This window comes from Buceros rhinoceros, unplaced genomic scaffold (genome assembly GCF_000710305.1).
Source record: "Buceros rhinoceros silvestris isolate BGI_N320 unplaced genomic scaffold, ASM71030v1 scaffold41457, whole genome shotgun sequence".
NCBI lineage: Eukaryota > Metazoa > Chordata > Aves > Bucerotiformes > Bucerotidae > Buceros > Buceros rhinoceros.
The window spans coordinates 1-18,090 of NW_010421155.1; the positions used below are offsets into that span (position 1 = coordinate 1).

At 44.5% G+C, this 18,090-nt stretch overlaps 1 protein-coding gene across 1 annotated transcript; it reads left to right on the plus strand.

Annotated features, from left to right (window-relative positions):
* Positions 1 to 572: 572 nt before the first annotated feature.
* RAD51C (RAD51 paralog C) lies at positions 573 to 17,547 on the plus strand (the record flags this gene model as incomplete). Its single annotated transcript, XM_010139554.1, has 9 exons — positions 573 to 653; positions 818 to 1,076; positions 1,332 to 1,498; positions 2,573 to 2,706; positions 5,400 to 5,531; positions 7,796 to 7,862; positions 11,221 to 11,281; positions 13,800 to 13,860; positions 17,305 to 17,547. Coding segments are annotated over 9 exons (1,064 nt in total), but the record flags the coding sequence as incomplete, so codon positions are not given.
* Positions 17,548 to 18,090: the final 543 nt, after the last annotated feature.

The following is an 18,090-nucleotide window of genomic DNA, read 5'->3' on the forward strand; positions in this document are numbered from 1 at the left end:
AAAAAAAAAAAAAAAGACGATTCTGATAAAAGATCCTTCCTCTGAGCGGTAGGTGCCAGTGGGACACAGCAGAGAAAACCCAGAGATGTCTGACATTCCTCCTTTCCCCAGCTCTGTACGTGCGGCAAACAAAATAAACTCGCATGAAGTCAGAAAGTTCCCTTTCTCAAGAACCCGAAGTAAGATCTGCATGGCCACTGTAAGGAGCGTCATGATTTGGGTTATCGGTTTGATTATCTCTGTGGTACTAGTTTTGCCCCAAAGGTCAAAGGGGAGCAGCTCGATCCCAACAGCGATGTGTGCATACAGAGGGACACACAGCTACTGCAGGTGCCTCATCTCTGTTACTCGCTCTGTGTGTCAAGCCTGAAAATGATCTGCAAGGTGCCCAGCCCTGGGATATCCTGAAAATTCAGTAGGCGTCACTGTCACTTACTAGTCCGCCACGTCACTCCTTTTACAGGACCTCCTTTGCTTCGGATGAAATCAATGTGATCACACATTCAGCATAGAACTTGTGAAGTGCTCTGCCAGATCTCATCCATGTCTAGTTTTGATTTTTCTATTTGCAGGTAGTTCCCTGTCACCTGAATTCCGAGCATGGGGCGTCATTGCTCTGAGCTCTTTGGAAAATCACCTGATTAGTTCCAGAGGTGTGGGCAAGCCCTGCAAAGTGTTGTGCTGGAAGGATTAATAGTTTTGTGTTACACTGCCGAACGACCAGGTTCTGTCAAAAAAGATGAATTATCTCTTTATACTTTAAATAAATCGCTACTTATAAAAATAAGGTAATGTTTTGTGGTTTTGACTCTTCCAGAAATCGGAATCTCCAAAGAAGAGGCACTGGAAGTGCTGCAGCTTGTGAGGCAGGAATGTCACGGGGATGCAGCAAGGACTGCCGGGGGATCGGGCACTACCAGGCAGTGCACAGCGCTGGAACTTCTGGCAGAAGAGCAATCCCAGGGCTCCATCATCACCTTCTGTTCAGCACTAGACAGTATTCTGGGAGGTGGTGTGCAGCTGACGAAAATCACCGAGATCTGTGGGGCGCCGGGTGTCGGGAAAACCCAGCTATGGTATTTTATTTTCAGATTACTTTTGTGCAACTCAGAATCACTTTTCTTTGTTTAATTTCACTATGGAGAGAGTTCATTGCTCTCGTTGTCATGACTGCAGTCTGGTTCCTCTACAGCGTTGTAAATGCGATGGTGATGATGGCTGTGCTGCGTCCTGCTCCCTGTGCCCCTCCGCAGAAATGTCCCGTCAGGGTGAGCGGGGCGGGAGAGCTCGGCGCTGTCAGTAGTCACGCTTTTCTCTCTTTCCCGTGGCAGTATGCAGCTGGCAGTAGACGTACAGATCCCCGAGTGCTTTGGGGGCGTAGCTGGAGAAGCCGTGTTCATTGACACCGAAGGCAGCTTCATGGTGGACAGAGTAGTGGACATGGCCAGTGCCTGTGTGCAGCACTGCCAGCTCATTGCCGAGGCTCATCAAGAAGAAGGTGTGTTGTGAAGTCAGTTCTTCTGCCTAGTAGGCTGGGATTGGAGTGAAACGAGTGTCTCAGAGGGTGCAGTTTTACCGTCTGAGGTTTCAGCAGCAGTTGATAGCTTAAGTGTGGCTTAACTTGCTGCCAGCCTCTTCTTTCCACCTGTGTCACGCCTGAGCAGCAGCATCGGTATGCGGAGCCGTGCTGCAGACTAGGCTGATCTGCTTGAAGAAGAACTCTTTTTCTACAGGATGATTTGTGGGTTCTTTAGGTATGTGGGTTTTTTGGCTTTTGTGTTGTTTATTTTTTTAGCAATTTAATGATTGAATTTACAGCAAAACCCAAACACACCTCTGTCAGCAAAATGGAGGGATAACGAGCTGCAACACAGGGACAGCGCTTTTGCCAAGAAACGTTTGACCAGATGATCTCTGAGGTCCCTTCCAGCCTGGTATTCTATGATTCTGTGACACGACGTGACAGGAAGGGTAGCTGGGGCAAGAGAAGATGAATGGCAGAATTTCTTAAGGCGATGTTGCTGCCAAGGCTCCGTATTTAAATCTGTTGCTGGAATTCAGCTCCGACACGAGGTCAATATAGCCAGGTTGTATTTAATGAGAAGATTTATTCTGTAAGTCATTGGTGTGTTGGGGATACTGACACAACTTTTGTTCTGCTCTTGGAGCAAACTTCTGTTTGAGCAGCAGTAAAAGGACACTGTGTTGAATGAGCTGCTGCCTGTGCATTAAACAATGGATGATGGATAGTCACTGCTGTCCTCTGCTGGTGTTCTGGCTTGAAAATGATTTACTAGAGAAGTTCTTTTTTCAGAAGTAAATTTTTCATTTTCAGAGCACTCCCTTGGAGGCTCCGGTGTATCTGTGTGCAAATGCTGAGATAGCATCTGCTCACCACCTTCTTGACTTTCAAGCCAGATGGAAGGTGTGTTTCCCTCACTCTTTACCTTGACTGCTTCTGTTTCTGGGGGTTTTGCTGTTGCTATATGTGGAAGGTGTAGTTTGACAGAATGATGAAAGTATGCTAGTACAGGCTTCTGACTCATTTACTCATCTATTTGTTTGTTTTCAGATCATATAAAAGCTCTGGAGTCTTTCTCTCTTGAAAGTATCCTTTCTCACATATATTACTTCCGTTGCCGTGACTACATCGAGCTTCTTGCACAGGTCTACCTCCTCCCAGACTTCCTTTCAGAGCATTCAAAGGTAAGAGTTATTGCAGACTTACCAGAAGGTAGCACTCATCTTCACACTCAAGATTTTCAGGGATGTTCATCTGTTATAGAAGAGTAACATGAGTAACACCTTGGTACCTCATCAGCCTGGCAGTGACACGTTGGTTGGTGCCAGAGTACAAATGTAAAGCTCCCTTGCTTGTTTGCTTTGTCATTCCCAGCCCAGTTACTCTTGAGAGTAGTTTGCTTTTGCTACCACTGCTGCCATGATGCTGAATCTCCACTTCGAGGTGAGGACAGTGGATCTATTTATTACATCCCAGCGATACTGAGTTTTGAATCATCATAAAACTGCTTTACAAAAGAGTCGCTGAGCCAGGGGTGCGTGTGATGACCGGGGTGCAGGGGGATCGGAAAGGCTTCCTGCCTTTCTTGTTTGTCCAAGACAATCACTGAGGACCAGAAGCCTCCTGCAGCATCTCGGCATCCAGAAAGTGACTCTTCTCCTTCTTTCCATTACATTTTCTGTTGCTACAAGCAACCAGAGCCTGCAGCTTGACTCTGGGGTGGACTGCAGCCAGAAAGTTTCCTAGTACCTAGTGTCTCAGTGAAATGCTATTGTCAGGCAGATTTTCACCACCTCCCTGCCAGATTTCTGAGTTCTGCACAGCAGATCACTCCCTGACAGCACAACTCACTGTTGTTCAGTTGGATTGTCTTTTGCATATCATTTCCATTTTTGGAAGCTGTTATGTTCTTCAAAGCGCAGATGGAGTCTTACTTTCGCATAGTGTGGTCTGGTATCTCCCTTTCTCTGCCAGGTACTGACGGTGCCCTGTTGTGTTTGCTCTTGTGGAAAGTACATGGCTTCATTAGCACCGTTACGCTGGGCTGCAGTTCTCTGGAGCCATCTGTGCTGATTATCTGGGCTTGGCCTGCAGCCTGAAATACTGAAGGTTGCAGGAGAACCGTGAGACCTTCTGGTGATTCCTTGGCCAGGCTATAAGTGACTTGACAGGTTGCTCGCTGCAGTCCAGCTCTCATTAAAATTAGTCTGATCCCTCTGTGCAGTGCTGAGCTGCACAGGCTGCACCTGGCAGCTGAGACTGGGACCACAGCAAACCTCCAGGTTTTAGGGGGTTTTTGAGCGAGACGTAGTTGTAGAGAGTGTCATCTGGCAATATGAATTAGTTTGAGATCTTGTTCGTAACATGAGAAAGACTAGTAATATGAGAAAGACTATGTTAAGAAATATTCTTATCACAATAAACCTAATTCTTTAAGGTCTAGAAGAGACAGACGTGGAGAAGACGTGTTACTGAGCTTTCCCTATATAACCTGCCTTTGAATACCATCAGTCTACTCGCTTGCTCTTTTATAACAAGTGCAACTGGGAGAAACTAAACTAAATTGCATCCTACCTGGACATATTAATCCAATAGGCAAGTTTCATAACTGTCTGTACATTTCTTTCTAGCATGAGTCATGTTTGTACTCTTAAACTGATTGTTCTTAAAGTCAAAAAGTTGTGCATGAGGAATATGTTCAGACTGGTAGAAAAGAATTCGCAGGAAAGAGGAAACCAGGGGAACATCTTCTTTTAATTCTAAGTATTTAACTTTCTTCAGATTAAATTTGTGTTTTGGTTGGAGGCCCAGGGCCATTTCACAGAGTGAGGTTTGCTGTGGGCTTGTACGTTCCAGTCACAAAGCGACTTCCCAGAAATGAGTTAAATCAATAATACAGAAAATCAGTTTTCTTGTGTTGTTTCCAATTTGTTATCTTGTGCCTTAATGCAAGAACTTGTAGGTACCGAGGATTTGAGTGAACATACAGACACTGTACGACTATCCACCTCCCTTCGGTATTTCAGACAAACTTGGGACATCAAAACAGCTACCACAAGTGGAGTTGGAATAGATCAAAACCCCAGACTAATGTTTAGGTAGTGTCTTAAGGGTGGTGAGCCAGCAGCAGCACTGTGCTCTACCTTCAGCTAATGATTGCTACACCAGAAATAATTCAGCAAAGCAAACACCTTCAGGCAGGATAGATACTCGGCTCCATTGCACAGTGTCTGGAATATCTTTAAGCATCTGTTAAAATCCGCCTTTCTGAGATAGATCAGTGATCTGAGCCTGAGAATAGATGAGTTATCTTAGCAGTGCCTACAGACAGCATGTATTCTAATTCTGGGTTGGATCTGAGCTTTGAGGGAAAAGGTGAAATAAATTAGTGTTTGGGAGAGTTGATTGAAGTTCAATTCTGATGTTTAATGATTTTTTTTATCTCCAGCTTCTCTTCTGCAAGGGTTTCAGTCCAGCATTGTTATTGTGGGTTCTGTAGCGGGTGCTGTGGACATTGTTCAGCTGTGGGAGCGCGAGCTCTGAAACTGGGACCGGTTGGAAGGGCAGCTCTGTGCTGCCTTAGCTAACAGGAGAGCTTAGTGCAGCTCTGGTCTGAGCTGGCGTAACGCAGTTCTGCACCCAGCAAGCGTGCTAGTGTGTGGGGAACTCGAGGCTCTGCCTGTGCTCCCCTGGAGTGCTGATGGTCTGTGATATGTACAGAGAGATGCGGTCTGCTGTCATACACATCTGAGTATGATATAAAAGATTGTCATCACCTTACATAAAACATCCCAGTGCTCTTAAAAAGAGGCCTTACTGCTTTTTCTCAGTTGTTTGTAGACAGTAACAGTGGTTTTCCCTTGTTTTCTGCACTTAGGTCCGACTGGTGGTAGTCGATGGAATTGCCTTTCCTTTTCGCCACGACTTTGAGGACCTCTCGCTTCGAACGAGGCTTTTGAATGGTCTGGCACAACAGCTGATGATCATAGCAAATGATCATAAAGCAGCGGTAAGTTGGGGCGGGGTTAAATCACAAAGCATGCTCCTTTGGAATAACTACATTATTAAGATTTAAGCAAATGTGATTTGTGATTGTAAATAGCAAAATAAAACTGCCAGAATGTCCTCTACATTCGTGTGTGCCAGTTTGATTAGTAAATACAGATGGATTGTACAGGCCAGACTGTTCAGGAAGACAATTCCTAGACTTGCCAAAGTAAGTAAAATGTGCATTAAAAGTATCTTGTGGCTCTTAATTAAATGGTAGCATATCAGTTTGTCATGCTGTTTCACATCATCTTCTTTAGTGATGTGGTGGGACAAGGAGTGCTCCTTTGGTGACCTTTACCTACAGAGGGCACGCAGTAAAATACCTCAGCGGATTTAGCAGTTCCAACGTAACTTTCCACTCTTCGTTTAAAAATAAACTATGGTCTTAGCGGAGGGACTGTTCCCAGCGGGGAAAAGCGCTTTATCTGCTGCTTTGGCTTGGTCTGCTGGCATCCATGGAAACCCAGAGCTTCCTTCCCGGGCATCGTGCGGACGTCACTGAGGCCGGTCTGGAGGCCAGCAGCTCTGCAGCCCGAGGCCAGCAGATGGCACTCAGCAGCTGCCTCTGCTCCAGGAGCTGTTCTGGCCAGTTTTGAACCCCTCCGAACAGCCTTGTTCAGGAATTGGAGCTTACACAGCCTGAAAATGGTGCTTACGCCTGTAACCGTTTCCAGGTGACTTGCAGCCTTGTCACCCCCAGCCCTCTCACGCAATTGGCTTTTGTTCCGAAGGGCTAAAAATAAGCCTCTCCTTATGCTTCCTCGGATAGCTGCAGGAAGGGGAAGAGCCCAGCGCTGCGTTCCGCCTGGGCCGGGTGATTGGGCTTGCTGCTGAAAGCGTCCCCTCTGTCACCCTGACGTGAATTATGAAGCTTCCTGCTGCTGGCGTGGGCACCGAGGGAGATGAATGCTCTGTGACTGCTTGACTCAGTGCTTTCCCTCAGAGACTGGGTACCTGGTGACCTTGAACAGCAGCAGTTGTCATTGTACAGTCTTGTCTTTTCTTTGGTCAAGGGAAACATATATAACTCGTGTCCATTGCCCCAGCGAGCCGTTCAGCACAAACACTTGCTAAATAACCACTTGCTAAAGAAGTGATCAGTCACAGAGCTTCAGAAGTGATTTAGCTCAGTGGCCCTTGTGTGAGTTCTTGAGCTGGTTCCATGTCGCTCGCAAGCAGTCTAAATTCAGCTGCATGCCAGAGATTGCTCGCCGGGCAGCAAGCCGGGCAGCCTGACTGCTCTGATATGGTAGGAAGTAAGTTCCTTCGGTTTCTAAAGCTGAACTGGGTGGATTGTGCTAGATGCCCAGGCCAGCCCTTCTCCCGCAGTGAGATGGGAGCCTGTCTGGGGCTGTCGTCGTCCACAGATGGTGAGTTACATCCCTAAAATACGCGGTATATGTGTTGGGGCTTTCAGCTGTGTAAAAGGCTTGGCGTGAGCCCTGTGTGCTCAGTGGAATCGCTCTGCTGTTAAAGCAGGAACCATACAAGCATGTCAAACAATGAAAACCCCTAAGGTTGAAGATAGGCAGAATTTTTTACTTTTCATTTTTAATGAACTTTACATTTAATATTCCTGGCTCTTTTCTGTCTCACCCACCCCCACTTCTACCAGGGATCTAACCTAGACTGTCTGTGAACCTCCTACGAGTGATTCGTGCTGCGAAAACACTCCCCCGCTCTGTCTGTTCACTTTCATTCTGCTTTGTATTGTACCCACTTGCGCATTTTTAGACTACAGGGTGCAGAAATTCTGTTAATCACTAGGCTTATGCATGTTTTGAGCAGCAGCACCAAGTTCATTTATGCCACAGTGACTGAAATCTATCTCTTTGTAGAGGGCTAGTAAAGTCCTGTGCATCTAAACACAGATCCAAGCAGTATCTAGTACAAACATGGCAGAATGTACAAGTTGTGCAGGGTTTGCACGTCTTGGGAAGGGAGAAATTCAGGTTTCTTTAAAGTCTTGAATGAAAGAAATCTACCTTCTATGCACATTGAAAATACATTTTGCAGGGTTCTCTTATTTCATTTTGGCCGTTGAGGAAAGGTGAGCCACTGTTAGAATTTCTTCTTGTTAACACGAAAGCTTCATTGCAATAGGCAAGAGTTTTTCCTGAGTAACTTGATAAAAGCGTTTTGAACATTCCCTCTCTTCCCTCCCACCAGCATGCCTCATTTCTGGAGAGTTTCTTGTTTGTTTGCTTCTGTTTCCTCTTTTAGGTAGTTCTGACAAACCAGATGACGACGAGGATTGGACAAAGCCAGTCCACACTGGTACCTGCTTTAGGTAGGTGTTTAGCTTGGGAGTTGAAAACCAAGGTAATCTTCAAATATTAGAAGATTAGATTCCTGGTTAGATTTTTGAAAAGGGATTACAAATCCTTTTTCAAGTCATGATATTTTCAGATTGCAGAAACTCACAGATTGAGAGTGGTGCTGGATTTTTTTTTTTCCTTTTTAAACCAAAATTTTTAATACCCATCTTGATATTAGATCTATCAATATTCCTTAAGAGGAGTGAGTCACCCTTTATGGGGAAGCAGCCGGTACTGAGAACTCTCTGAGTAACTAGGTTTTTAGACGTGCAGCTAATGCGCTGCAGCCTTCCCCGAGGCTCTGGGGCTGTGGAGTTACCTCTGTTCCCGCTGTGTCAGCTGAGGAGGCCACTAGCCCTGCAGGAGGTCACTGCCACAGCCTGAATGCTGGCTGGGCAGTTTCTGTGATTGTCTCCCAATCCAGTTCTGCCAAAAGTGGGCCAGGTAAGCTTGAGGTGTTTAAATAATAAGAAAACCTCTGATAAATCAGGTAATTTAGACTGAAATTGGCTAGCGAATGAGAATGCAAAAAATGTAGGGATGGACCTGGGGGCAGTAAACCTCTCACAGGAATGTGGTGATGAACAGGTTAAAGCATGAACAGAAGAACACAGCTTAGTGGGTGCCCCCTCAGACTGTGCTGCGATTTCCTAAATTCCCTGAGAATGATTCAGTGCCTCTCCAAAACAGTTAAAATTGTTTATTTTGCCATTACCCTTGAACATGTTCCATTAATTATTTGCAAGGGCATTTTGTATTTGCCGCATCACTGGAGCGCTCTACCCGATGCTCTCTTCAGTTGTGATGTAGAGGGAAGTTGTATGTGGGATCCTCAACTACAGCCAGCCCGTAGTGATGGTGTTTTTTACAGGCTGCTCCATTCTGCCCTGTAAGGAGCAAGTGTACCTCAGGCAGACTCCTCTGCTGCTGCGGTCACCAGGGGAAATTGAGCAGTTCTTCTGAAGCAGGGAGCCTGGCAAATTAAGAAAAGCTCAGCCCTTAAATCGTATTTCAGGTTGTAACTTTGTATTGTTTGATGGTGCGCTTAAAGGGCGCAGATTCCCTGTCCACAGCTGCAGTTTCTGCGAGCTAAGAAATGATTCCCTTGTTCTGGAGGGGAGGGAGAAGCCGGGGACAGTACAAAGGCAAAGATGTTCTCGGTGTCTGGACAGGCACTGAAGCATTTGGCACAGATGTGAGATAAAATGATTGACTACAGACCATCTCCTTCAAGAATGTGAAGAATGTGGAGCTTTGAGCTGTGCATGCAGAAAACGACCCAGCTTCCAGTACCTGACCTTTTTTGTCATTTTTGCCTCTCGCTCTCTGATGTATTATTTTTGGCAGCCTTTCTGGCTACAAACTCAATTAGAGCTAATAGATTCTGTCCTTTCTCAAGAGCCAGCGTTGTTTGGGAGCCATGGTGTTTATTGAGTCATGGGGACAAAGAATGCGAAGGCATTCAGAGTGGGCTGGAATTCGAAGATACATGTATTGCCTTGCACATAGTTTCTTTCACAAGTTTCACTTGACGTAACCTCATTTTGATCATAAACTGATGGGGGCTTTCACCAGAAGGCGTGTGTAACCACACAGAACTGTTAAAGTGAGTAGTGGGTGCTCTTTCAGAAATGAAACTTTGTACCAGTTGGTAAAATATTTAAGCTAAGAGATATTCCCCTCATCCTAAACGGCAGTATCTCAAGTCGAGTATTTCAGAGTGGTACAAAGCTGTTTTCATTTTGATGTGGATTTATTCCACAGACTCAGTGCAAGTCTTGAGCTGGTGGATTACAAGGGGATTTTTAGGACCCTCTCTGAAAGGAGGTTTTTTCCAACAGCCTCTTCATAAAGGCTAAAGAGCCTCCTGCTCTCCCATGGCTGGTTGTAGCCAAAGGAACTATTGAGGGAGGGGTCAGCAGCAAAACCCCAAATAAAATCAATCCTGTTGTCTCCCCTCGATATTTTTTTCCCCATTGATTGGCAAGCCTTTGAAAGAGCCTTTCCTAAGATTTCACAAGGGCATTAATCTCTAAACTCTTATTCCGCTTCCTAGCAGAAGGGAAGTTCTTAATTATGAAAGCAAAAAAAAAAAAATCACAGATGCTGGAAGGTATTAAGTCAAGAGCTTTATGAAGGAGACAGCTTGCTTTCCCACCAGTGATAGCTAAGCTGGGTGTTCCTAGACATTTCTACTGGGTATATTTAGAAAGGAGGTCAAATATTAATCTACAGCCAGTTAAGTCAGAAATATTGCATTCTACAGTAGCATTTTCCTCTCTTATTTGGTACAGGTGGAAACATTCTGGTGTGGAATTTGTACCCATTGTAAAATGTGTTTTGATCCCTGACTCGGAACCGTATCTGATAGCCAAAATCCTAAATCTTAACTCAGATATAGTGGAGCAAGGTCTGGCAAGATGCCTAGAGACTCTAGGTCTTCATTACAGTTGAATCATTTTTTTTCTTCTCTGTGCTATAAAGAATACGAGAGCACGTGGGGCATGTGGGGCTGGTGACGTGATGGAGACCAAGTGATGAGAAGTTGAGGGCCGTGGGCAGGGCCGTAGGAGAGGCTGGCAGACCCACGCAAAGAGACTGTTGTAAAATACAGTCCATCCTGTAAAATGCAGGGACTGCTGCCTGTCTCCTGGGGTAAACGGGGGAAAGCGCCCAGTAGAGCTGGCTGTGAACTGGTTGAGCTTGTGGTCAGCTGTGAACGGCAGCAGCAGGACTGCCTCCCCTGGAACCAAGCTTTTGCAAGCTTCCTTCTCTCTCCACCCACCCCACCACCCCTCGCTTTCGGTTGTGTGCTTTTGCATCTTGCTGTTGGAAGCAGCAGGCTGCTCCAGGGGCCCTTAATGCTTTGATATCATAGACTTTCTCCCAAAGGGGGTGATGTTTGTTCATAATTATGACTGAGAGACAGAATATTGCAATTTTGAAGAAGAATTTAGACAAAGTCACTAGACTTCTTCAGTACTAATTAGAAAAATCTCTTCTTTATGCTGCCTCTGTTTTCAAGATGTGTCTAGTACCTGTCCTTCATTAGGTCTGCACAAAATCTATCTACAAATATGGAAGTATTGCATCAAGCTTTCTATAAAACACACTGTCAGTACAGAGGTTATTCCGTGTCTCAGTATATTCGATAAATTACTTGTGAAATCCTCGTACATATGAATAAGATCTGATTTGTTATTGCAAGAAAGGCGTATATGCTTTAACCGTGGGGTGTTTTGGAAGACTGGTCTAGTTTCAGTTCAGTTTACTGATGCTGCTGCTGTTACAGGAGATAAATAAAATGGCCTGTCATTTTGTGTCACCCAGGAGAAAGCTGGGGACATGCTGCTACTGTTCGTTTAATCTTCCACTGGGACAACAGTCAGAGGTAAGTGAAAATGTAGGCTGTTAAGGTACAGCCTAATACTGACAAGTGTGACATTTGAGAACCTTTTCCAGACTGGCCTTAGTGGCCCAGCAGGGATTTCAGTTTGACCTCTGGCCTTGGTGTCTGCTGTGTCCCAGGCTACCCAGGCTCAAGGGCTTTCTCGTTCAGCCTGTGACAGCATGGGGTGAACTGTCACGCTCCTCCCTCTCACCGTGGCCGGCTCGCTGCAGTGCTGTATTTTCTTTCTGACAAGGTGCCATGTCTCATCAAAATGTAACATCCTAATGGCATTGCTCAGACACAGGAATTTAGCATCTGGTGGCTAAGGATAAATTTATTTTTACTGTGTGTTTTGTAAGCAGGGAATAGATTCAGTCTTAAGGTTTTAGGCTTCAGTCTTTAGGTCCCAGTCATGCAAAGGCAAAGATGCCCAGGAACACTTTCCACCTCGTTCATGATTCTCAGGAGGACAGACTGTAGCCTACTGACCCCCGAGCCTCAGTGGCAGCCGTTGGACCTTTCTGCTGCTGAACGCCGCTGGATGGTTCTGCAGATACCACCATACAGCGACCGGCAGAGGAAGAAAGAGGGTGTGTTTACTCCCACGGCAGACAGAGCTGACCTGGGGAGGGTGATTTTAGAAGCCCAAAGGAAGGAGGATGATCCTTCTATGACGGTCTGTCTTGCAGTGAGGTCTTTTTGTTTCCTGGCTCTTTCCCCTCTTCACTGTATTGCAAGCTCACCTCTCTTTGCTGGTCAGTTAAATCTGTCTTCTATCACCATGCAGCAACTTGAGATTGAGAAGCCTTGCTTCAATCCCCTCATCTTCTGCAAAGAGTGAACAAAAAATGCTCCTGGAATGTTGTTGTGCATAGTTTCACTGTTTAAACTTGAATGAGGAATGGCAGTGACACTTCCTGGTGGAGTTTTGTTTTTTAAATTCTCAGTTTGGAGCAATGCAGAATGATTACAGCAGGCTGTTGAATGCGGAATTAAATTAACATCACTGATTAGTTAACAGCCTTTATAAGACAGAAGTTGCATCAACATAATGATTGCAGAGTGAACAAAAGTTAATTTTATATATCTAAAGTAAGGAGCTTTTTTCTTCTGCTAGGAGGGTTGGGGATACAAGTTGCAGGAAGCAAGCCAAGGACAGACCAGCAGGTTTTGTTTACTGTTCTAAACACACAGCTAATATGGAGCAGAAGCACAGCAATTCTGAGTACAACTGCCTGTCTGTAAACACCAGAAAGAGCTGGATTCTGTTGCATTTTGACACGAACTGCCTCTACCTGACGATGCATCGTGGATTTGTTGGGTTTGTGTTAGTTTATTGAGGCACAAAGATGACTTGAGAAACCGTTTGCCCTTTTTTTTTTCTTTAATTGTGCTTGGCCAATGTGATACCTGCCTCTTTCTTTCTACTACTGAAAATGTCAGAGCTTAATTATTAAGGGTTCTCATTGCAGTGAGGAAAGATCCTGTTGAGTCAGAGGCCTGCAGCAGAGCTCTCGCTGAGCACCTGTAGAAGCCTGGCTTCTGCAGCTTCACATTTAGACTATTCTGTAAAGCATAACCCACCACTTCAGCGTTCCGAGGAATTCCCTGCGTAGCTGATGTGAAGTGGCAGCGTTCCTCGGGCTGTAATTATGTGCTCTCTAATAGAATGGCACCTCAGGGAGGAAAAAACCCCCCCAAAATAATTAACAGCATCTTTGGCAGGGTGTCTCAAGCAGAGAGCAGAACGCTTTCTGTATTGGCTTCACCGGAGTTGTGGGGAGGTGGGCATGGTGCAGACTGGCGGCTCTGGGGCCCACTGAAGAATCTCTTGGTTTTGAGCTGCTCTGCCATCTCCTGTCTACGTTACGCAGGTGTCTGCTGGGCTTGGCACTGGTAAGCACAAATCACGGTGCCTTGCTTAGAGTCTAAGTGCACAAAATCAAGCAAGTGTTAGAGGAGAAACACAAGGGAAATGATTTCCTCAAGGTTACACTTTATGTCAGTGGCAAGGTCAGGCTTAGAAATAGAACATCTTATTCTCCATCCACTAGGTTATATCGACAGGCTTGTGAAATCTCTAGAAAAAACCTCCCTAGAGGTGAGAGCTTGAGGGTATCTCCCAGCTTTGAGAGGTCAGTGAACAAATGGCTGCTTAATGGTGTAGGAAAGAGTTGTGCTCAAAACCTTTTTTGTTTGTATTTTAAGAAAGTGGCATTTGGAATTAATTCATAATGAATATTGTTCCAAAAATGTGGTCAAATACTGTGACGAAACAAGGCTAATTAATCATTCGCTTTTTTTTAGTAGGTCTACATTGTATTTGAGCTGACAGGTCACATAAGGATGGGAATTTGGCATCCATCCACTTTAAATGACCTATATGAAAATAGATACATCAGAATTCCACTGTCACCTACCCCAAGAACGTGGGAAAACCCGCGTCTGGTCATTTGGTCACCTGGAATTTTTATTATTATATTCACTAATTATAATTATCTGTTTTTTGTTTAACCAGGTTGGCAACGTTGTACAAATCACCGAGTCAGAAGGAGTCAACCATACCATATCACATTACTGTTAGTATTTCTTCTGGGATGGAGATACAGAGATGGGAGTGAATTGTGAGCTGTAAAGGAATTTTCAGACACAGAGACCAACCTGAGAATGGTTTGCTGTCGTAGTGTTGCCTTTCACTTGCCTTCTGAAGGTGACTAGTAATACCAAGATGTCTCCAGGTCTATGAATATTTTCCATCTTTCCTCTAGGAAAATGACCCAGCATGTTTGTCCTCTTCCAGTTAAAACATTGTGATTTCCAGATCAAGTTTACAGGCAGCCTGTCCCCATCTGTACTTGCGCTAGTACTGCTTATTTTATCTGCCCTTGATGGTCACTTCTGGCCTAAGTGCCGGTACAGGGAGCACTCTCTGAGCTGTCCTTTTGGGGGCTTGAACAAGCCAAGCTGTTTCCTCCCTTGTCAGGTCGTTAGTTTCCCGGGTGGCTCTTCTGTGCATCTGCTCCCGTTGAGTTTATCTTCTTACGACAGGGGTGACCAGAATCATAGGTGGTGTTCCAGAGGTCTCACCAGGGCTTCGTTCCATGCATATTTCCACATCTCCACTTTAAGTGCATTGCTTGATATAACCCTGCTTGTATTTCTCTCTTTTATAGCTCCATCCTACCAATGACCCTCTGCCCGCCCAATACATAAGATTTTTCTCTTCTGGCTGGAGTCCTTATTCACTCCTAGATAAATCCTGTGATTATTTTCTTTTGTGGAGTGCTTAGATACATATTAATGAGAATATACAGTGTCTAAGCTGTATTTAGGTGTAAAAAACCCCACTGCTTGACTCTTGTATCTTCAGATGTCAGACACATAGGTACATGCCATAGCTATTTGCTGGTGTCCTCATGGAAACACGTTGCCATAGCATTTCCTGCAGGTTTTACTGCTGTCATAAGATGAGATCCTCAAACTACTGAACGGAAATCCGATTTTTTTCCGTCCTGAATGTATTCACCTGGACAGAACCAATACTGCAAATATATTTGTATATAGTGTTAGTTCTGTAAAGGCTGGAAGGGTAAGTGGGGCAGCATCCCAAGGTTGTTTGGATCATGCACTGTGAGCGCGCAGCCCTTTCTGTCCAGCTGACAAACAGATGGATTTTATCATGGACAGTTTAATTGCCTTTTCCTTTCCGTTTTATATGCATTATAAAGCAGCTATGCTGCTCTTCTGTGTGCATGCACACAATCTTGAAATCCTAATCAAAGATTAGTTAAAATTGAAGATTATCCCTGTGTTTTTTCCCCTTAATCCTGTTGAGCTGCTTCAGCAGACAGTTTCTTTAGGTAAAAAGTCTATTATCCCTGTTCTTTCATCAAATTCAGGTCTGACGGTAACAGTCTGCTGTTACCATTTCTCATTCCTATCTCTGCAGTTAAACTGGAAGATGTAAATGCACGTTCGACATTTCCAGATCTGATCTGTGGTTATCTATGTATAACCAGCATAGAAAAAAAGATAATTAAAAAAATAATAAATTCCTCAAGATCCTCAAAGATGTTTAGGCTTATGCAAATTAGGTACCATTGACAAACTGGCTGTTCAGTGGCTGTGTAACTTCATGACCAAGCTCTAGATTTTTCTGCTGTGTCCTTCCCAGCATACTGGCATATACCAGTCACTGGTCACCCAGCATACCGGTCACCACTCTGGGCAAGCGTGGAAGCCGTGGAACACCCATCCCATGAAACAGAGTTTCTTTCACAGGCTGGTTCATTCTTAAATGCAGAGCCTAAAAATGCAAATTGATTTATGCACAAGGGAGTAAGTAGATCATCTGATTCACCTAAATTTCCCAGGTAATGTGACCTGATTATTTCATCGTGAAAGATGGAGACCCAGGACCTGTATTCTGGGTAGGAAATGTCAGTATTTCCCTGCGCTGTGGAGGCTCTGCCAGACTAGCAATGAGAAGACCGCTCAAGCAATCAAGCCACGTTCTTGCCATCAAAAACCACTAAACCTTCACAAATGTGAAGAAAATTCTTGCATTTTTGAGGAGCCTTTAACTAAATGCAAACCATCAATACTAAGCAGCCTACTTTATCGTGTTCTGGCCTTTATAACCATTGGAATGCTTTCGCTGGGAGCCGACCGTGCTGGGTTAAGTGGATTCTTGGCTAGAGTTCTACCTTTGTGCCTAAGGGAAATGGCAGAGATTAGATGCAAGCAGCAGTGAAACACTAAACTTGAAGATTCCCCATTATGCTATTTAGAATAACACTTGAGTTGCTTATAATAGCAGAGGGACTGCACAATTCCACCCTTGTGGCACCTCTTGCTGTTTGTTCCTTTCGAAATGTAGCAGGTTGTGTGAGGTGAGGCCTTTAGAAATAGAAATACAAAGACGGGAGGCTTCAGCAAAACATTTTGATTGGGTTTGGTTTTGGTTTGGATTGATGGTGGTGTGGGACACACTGGCATTCTAGAAAGTCACCTGCCTGGTAGTAATTCTGCCTGTTGCTTCACACTGCACCAACCTGAAATGTCAGCTTTCCTGAAACGCTCTCGTCCCCACACCTCTACCTGAGCACTGAGGATATCTCCGAAGCAATTTCTTGTTCTGATTAACCCCTTTTCCTCTCTGAGTCCCCACTGCAGCGAGTCTGCACTGAGCTGTCAGCAGTGCTCCCTGCCTGGTATTTGGAGACGGGAAGACAGGCAGTTGCAGGCTTCCCATAATGTCTCAGTATCTCCAGCTGCACTGATGACATGTTTAACTGATTTTTCCAGATCTGTCATATTTTAAAATCTTAAAAAATCATTAAATTGTGAGCTAAGGTAACAGAAAATAAAAATGGTACAAGGCCAAATAGATCACTTTAAGCTTTCTTCAGAGTAGCAGCATCTAGTTTTCACTTCTGTGTTTAGTTTTTGGCAGGTAAAGCTTCTCATCCCGCGAGTTACTGTAACAGTCTTTGCAGTCCAGAGACTGACTCTATAGATAGACTATTCTCTTGCAACATCTCATTGATGTTTTCAGTTCATTAAATAGACACATGAAAGAAAAATATCCTAGGTTTTGAAAAAACAGAGTGTTGTTTCTGAAAATGACTGAGGCAATTAATAATCCCATCTCCTTGCTTCTGTGGGAGCCTGAATAAGGACTGAAGGATTTGGCTTTTCATTTATTTAAATAGGCAGCGTAAGTTAATTTGCAGAGAAGCAGTGCTTCATGGCCATAGGGGTTATTAGTGGTAAAATGAAAATGATAGCCTAGTTGGTGAAAATAAAGTATCTCTAAAAATAAAGTGAGGAGACAGAGTTATTAGTTGGCATGTGTGTCGAAAAGCTTGCAGTTCTGAGCTTAGGCTGATCTATAAACGTTCTGTGGCCGCTCATCTAAAATAAATGACAGCATCATACATTATTCTGATCTTCTGGGAACTAGTTACTCATGCTTTATATCCACAGAAGTGCTACCACATGATTTTGTTTATATGTTACAGTCTCATGGCTTCCGAGATGTGCAGCCTCCAGCTGTCACTCAAAATGCAGAAGATACTGAAATGAACCCTCGCAAACGGCCACGGAGAGAAGAGGAGAAGTAACGGCGGTTCAGGAGTTGAGTGTTAAAAAACGCGTGCTGCAGGAGAAGAGTTGTGTAGTGAACTTGGAACCAAAGGCAGCTTGAGAGACTCCTACCTTAAATTCCTGCTCTGGACATTAGTTTAACATTAAGACTGCAATATGCAAATTCCTGTCCCAGAAAATTCCTTTCTGTATGGCATAATTTTACTTTTCTAATAAAACTTTATGTTTTATGTAAGAGGCTTCAGCTTTTTGGGGGAAGATGGAGAATAAAACTACTTCTCTGAGTAAAAAAACCCAATGAAATGCGAGTATCTAATACAGCGCGTTTAATGACACGGGTCTTCATCACTCCTCTGGCTTGGAGTGTGTCTGAATGTTAACAGGGTTTCCGGCAGCAGCCTGCTCGCGGGCCTCACACCAGGCCGGAAGGCAGTGGAGCCGATGGCTGCTGTAAGATGAATCCACGCCGAAATACTGTGCCAGATCGGGGCGTTAGCCCTTACCTGCTGCAAAGTCCTTGAACAAGGACAATCAAAGCATTGTTTTCAATTTCTTATTTATCTTGGAGTGGTAACAGTAGAGATGAAAGACTATATCTGAAGGACAAAAGATTTAATCCAGCCTGGTAATTTTATGTTCGTATCTTGGGAAGTAAGAACATTTTACCATCGCTGAAGCTTGAACCAAACTGCTTCCTTAGC